Raw genomic sequence first — 5,149 nt, 5'->3', positions numbered from 1 at the left:
TTTCAGCAATAATATTCAGTTTTGAACATTTTTAACAAATTTAGCCACTGTCCTACAGTTTTTTTTATATGAATTCTATATTTGCATAACTGGGAATCAAGAAACGTCATTATTTTTACGTTAAAGCAATCAGGGGTGCATGAGTTCGTCACAACAACTTTGAGGGTTCACCAACCCAAAAAAGGTTGAAGCGCACTGGGTTAAACAACCAGGCCTAACCTGCAGATGTTCCCGGTATTGTTTCTGTGCGTCATACTCCTTCTGTTTGTTCTTCATTTTCTCATCTTTGGTGAGGAGGAACTGCTCAAACCCTCCTCTGTAAGCCTCCAGTTGTTTGTTAAAAAGATGAAGGATATCGGTGCAAACAGCTTCCAGGAAACTACGGTCGTGAGAAACTGTGATGATCGTGCTCTTCCAAGTCTTCAGGACATTTTTAGAAAAAGTTAAAATGAAGTTTTTAATGTTCTGTTTTCATTGCTTGGTAGTGGTACTGCTACCAGTAAAATAGTGTTTAACAAGGTCCTCACGTACAAAAAAGGGAATTTATAAAACATTCTCAATACTCTCGTTCTATAGTCTTATACTATTTCATTTTGTCTACAAATAAAACTTTTTAGGAAATTCGTAAATAAAGTTAAAATAAGGTTTTAATATTCTTTTTCTATTGCTACACATAGCAGGTCTGTCAGTATAAAATTTAAACATAAATTTTAATTACTCCAAATCTAAAGGTAACTAACCTGTAAATAATCCTCCAACCATAAAATGGCGCGAATATCCAACATGTTCGTCGGTTCTGGGAAAATGGTAGTGGTATATATACATGTTATATAAGCATATGCTATTTGCTATTGGTTTACTTACGCTCACATAACTTATAAACAAAATCCATATATTACAGTTTTTAAAACTTATTTTATTTTACATTTGGCCTTTTATTCTTAAAAAAATGACATGGAAAAAATAATATATATATAGGCTATAAAATAGAAATTTGTTAAAAAAAACTCACCGTCAAGTAGTAATAGGTCAGGTCTGCATGAAAATAGTTATAATTAATTTTACATTAATATCAAAAGGTGAATTTTTCAGCTTACTTTGCAAACAGAGCTCGAGCCAATGCTAATCTCATTCGCCATCCACCAGAAAACTCTTTTGTCGTCATTTTCTATGAAAAATTAAACATCATTTTTTAAAAAAATTAGTTACTTATTTTATTCATAAATCCACTAACATTAACTGTTAGGTAATTAAACAATAAATAGAGAAATATTAGAAAAAAAAAGTCTTACAAATACAGGCAACACATGATTATAAGATAGTTTGACCCGTGGCACGACAAATATTTCAACACTTGATGCTGCTACTATTGTGGCTTGTTAGGGGGAGGGGGGTCCTTGGACATGACATTTATTTAACAGTCATTGTTCCAATTCGGTGGTCTCTAATGGAATGTCAAAATGAGAAAACAAAAGTATTACCCACAAAGCTACATACGTGGCAACTCTTAAGCGGAAACAAAGTACAAAGACTTGTCGTTTATCATCCGTGTTATAACATCTACTGGGTTCAGCTGGTATCCAATCAGGTGATATGATTAACCACAAGCTACCTGCATTTCTGGAGTAAAACCAAGACCATCCAACACAACAGCAGCACGTGCGGGAGCTTTGTCTGCTTCAATCTCCGATAACTTTGCATAGATTTCTGTCAACCTTGAACTATCCGCCTGCCTGTATAAAAATGAAATCAAAACCATTTTTTTGTAATTTTGAGTAAAATTAGCCACAAATGTAATTTATACCTTGCCTTGAAAAAATATTAGTTTTTGAAAAATTGTCATGGTAAAAAAATAGCTTGTCAAACAGCTCAGGTTGTTGGTGTGCTGTCTTATAAGACCTCACGATAGGCGTAATGTTGGGGTGAGAGTTGTACGGCAGCAACAACAACACAATATTTCAGTCAGGGCTAAGAAGTGACATTATATGCTAAAGCACCCTAGTTTCAGGCACAAAATAGCATTTACAGTGCTGTTAGGTGTCTAAAAACAAGAAAAGACAAAGTATATTGCGTACTACCATAACAGTAACATCATTTAAAAAAAATCACACTGATGTTAGATTCAAATTTGTTAAACATTTTTATCAGTACATCTGTAGACCTCGTCTATAAAAAATAAAAATAAGCTTTTATTTTCTGATAAAAATCCTACTCATGATTATCCAACTTCCGATGCAGCTCCCTCTCCTCCCTGATGAGTGCTTCCCTCACTGTATCACTCTCCAGCACACTCTGAAGAGCAACAGTGTCATCACCATCCACCTCCTGCTCCACATGAAGGATACGGATGTGATTCGGGATCGAAAGATTTTTTCTGTAACATTTTTTTTAATTTTATAAATGACCAATAAAAATGAAAAGTTTTTTCTTGATTTTAATCAATTTTTTTATATTTATATTTTTTTACAAAATAAGTCACCATTTTAATAATTGTAAAACTCTTACACAGAGATTAAAAAAGTTCAAATGTTTCTTACGTTGAGATCATTTTAAGAAGAGTCGTCTTTCCCATCCCATTTCTTCCAATTAAACCATAACGACGACCGAATGCAACATGAAGGTTCGCCGCCTCAAACAAAACTCTGTTCATTCCAAAGAAATAAATTGATTACTATCTTACCGAATCACCTTAACATACAAGATTGAGATACCTTATCAAAATTGTTTTAATAACAGTAGTTCTTAACCTATGGTACACATAGCAATCATGGTACACAAATGTTTTATACATGGCAGCCGACGCAAGTAACTTTTTTAAATTTACTACAGTCAACCCCGTTTAATCGGCCCACGTTTAATCGGACCACCGGCTTAATCGTACCGCTTTTCGCTAGTCCCGAATCTAAATACATTTTTACGTACAATCTTTCCCGGTTAAACGAACCAATACCCCGCTTAAACGGACAATTTTCCCACCAAAAAATAGGTTTATGGCCCATCCTTTTTTTTCTGAAGGGCCAGGTTTCTTTATCAACGATCGGGAGCAGACGCGTGCACTATTTAGAGAGAAAGGGCGATGCATGGGCCGGATTACGACGAACTTTGTTCACCCCGCATAATCGGACCACCTGCTTAATTGGACCAGTTCGGCTTGGTCCCGATGTGGTCCGATTAAGCGGGGTTGACTGTATTACTAATCTGACAAACTAAATTAAAGGGTATAACATAAACAAAGAACATTTAAAGAATTATCAAATTCTATCATCTTAACCCCCATAGACTGTTGTTTCTTTAAAACATGATTACAATATTAGCTGCAAAAGGTGTCCCATCTTGTCCCACCCTATTATACTATCAATGCATTGTGTATAACTTAACTCTAAAGCAGTTTCATAAACAGAACTTACTTGCTACCAAACGCGATATCGAAATTTTCGATGTGAATATCGGTTGTTTTATTACGGCCTGCTGATTCGGTTTTCGTTTCTTTTCTACTGATTGCTTGACTTGCTGATGCTTCGGCTAAACTAAAAGGTAACACACAGTTGTAATATTTTATTCTTAAATAACTTGGTACAACAGTGGTTCTGAAACTTTAGCAGTGTTTTACACCAAACTTTCAGTACTTTTTGGACAAAAAAAAATATTATGTCATACCTTGTTTTATGCAATATTAGAAAAACTACAACATAGCATGTGAGAGGGTTGGACTCCCGTGTGAGTATGTGAACCTTAAAAAAATTTTTTGCAGACTGGAAATGTAAAATATATATATAATATATATTTATATTGAAAATATAGAAAGCAGGAAAAAGCATTTGTGATAAAAGATATATATTTAAAATTATACATTTATAATACTTACAAGGCTGGTGTTGCAGGTTTTAACTGCTGGTCTGCTTTCTTGTCTTGTTTTTGTTTGATTTTCTCATTTGCTTTTTCAAGTTTTTTCTGATCGACATTCTGTGAATAGAACAAAAAAAATACCTTGTATATATATATAATTATTATACTATATATCTATACTATACATCCGGGTCTATTTTGATAAAAAAAATGAATCTGCCATCTATTTATAAACCTGAGAAAAAGATTTTAGGGCCATTTGTCATTGCTATCATATATTTATTGACTGGTAACATACAATCTTAAGGAATGGAGTAAATATATATAGTTGTGATACTGTTGTAAACCAAGTTGTCATTTAACAAATGCAAAATTTTGAAATGGGCTGTGAATAAAAAACAAACACAATGAGTTTTAAATGAAGTAATACTGCTTACAAATTCCAATCGTATAAAAATTAGTTACCTTAAGATAAGTAAAATAGTTTGTTGACCAGCAAAAAATTAAGACAAAAGGTTGGGAAGCACTGATTGTATAATTTTATGAAAATATAAGAATTATTTTTTACCGTTTTCTTTTCCGGTTTTACAATCCATATACTTCCATCTTCTTTGTTCGATTCCTCTGGAATAATTTAAAGAAATATTAATTACACAACAATTCAATCGAAATGTGGCAGGACGCCATTTATTTATTGTATGGAGAAGTACCCGTACTAAGACCATTATCTTACTATGCTATTAAATTATAATTTGCACATGATCTAGAGATCATGTCTGGTAAAGTAATACAATTGGCACAATTTTCTGTCCTACCAACTGATGTGGATTTTGATTGGTAGCTTATTTACCACCTAAATACGAAGAATTTAACCCAAAGGTGTAAACTTATCCCAGTATAAGAAACGCTGATTTAGGTAATCCGATTTATTGGTAAAATACACAACAACTGCAACTAGAAAAAGAAATTAGCCAAGAACTGTTATTTACATACCTTGTTGTTTGGTTATAGTTGCAATATGAACAGGAGCATTTAACTTGGTCATAGAATGTTTATCATTAGTTGATCTGGAATACACAAAAATTTATGCAAGTTCTAAATTTTTATTACAGGCAGCAAATTAAATCAGACATTCAATTGATCCGAGTGAAAAATCAAAAACAATATAGTATATATATATATAAAGAAAATAAACAACAAATTTATATCATACATGTTAACATAAATATAGTGGGGTGGGGGAAGATGGGAAACCTTCAGCACATAATTTCCAAATATCCAGATTGATTTTTGAAACAACTAA

The 5,149-nt window shown here is 32.9% G+C and overlaps 1 protein-coding gene across 1 annotated transcript; it reads right to left on the bottom strand.

Annotated features, from left to right (window-relative positions):
* Nucleotides 1-219: 219 nt before the first annotated feature.
* LOC100184335 (ATP-binding cassette sub-family F member 3) lies at nt 220-4,913 on the bottom strand (the record flags this gene model as incomplete). The annotated part of the gene is given in 11 exon segments (XM_004227392.3): nt 220-420; nt 741-796; nt 1,013-1,035; nt 1,098-1,168; nt 1,613-1,733; nt 2,213-2,374; nt 2,538-2,642; nt 3,408-3,527; nt 3,866-3,963; nt 4,415-4,470; nt 4,840-4,913. Coding segments are annotated over 11 exon segments (1,087 nt in total), but the record flags the coding sequence as incomplete, so codon positions are not given.
* Nucleotides 4,914-5,149: the final 236 nt, after the last annotated feature.

Source organism: Ciona intestinalis, unplaced genomic scaffold (assembly GCF_000224145.3).
Source record: "Ciona intestinalis unplaced genomic scaffold, KH HT000650.1, whole genome shotgun sequence".
NCBI classification, from domain to species: Eukaryota; Metazoa; Chordata; class Ascidiacea; order Phlebobranchia; family Cionidae; genus Ciona; species Ciona intestinalis.
This window is presented reverse-complemented; position numbering and strand designations above follow the sequence as displayed.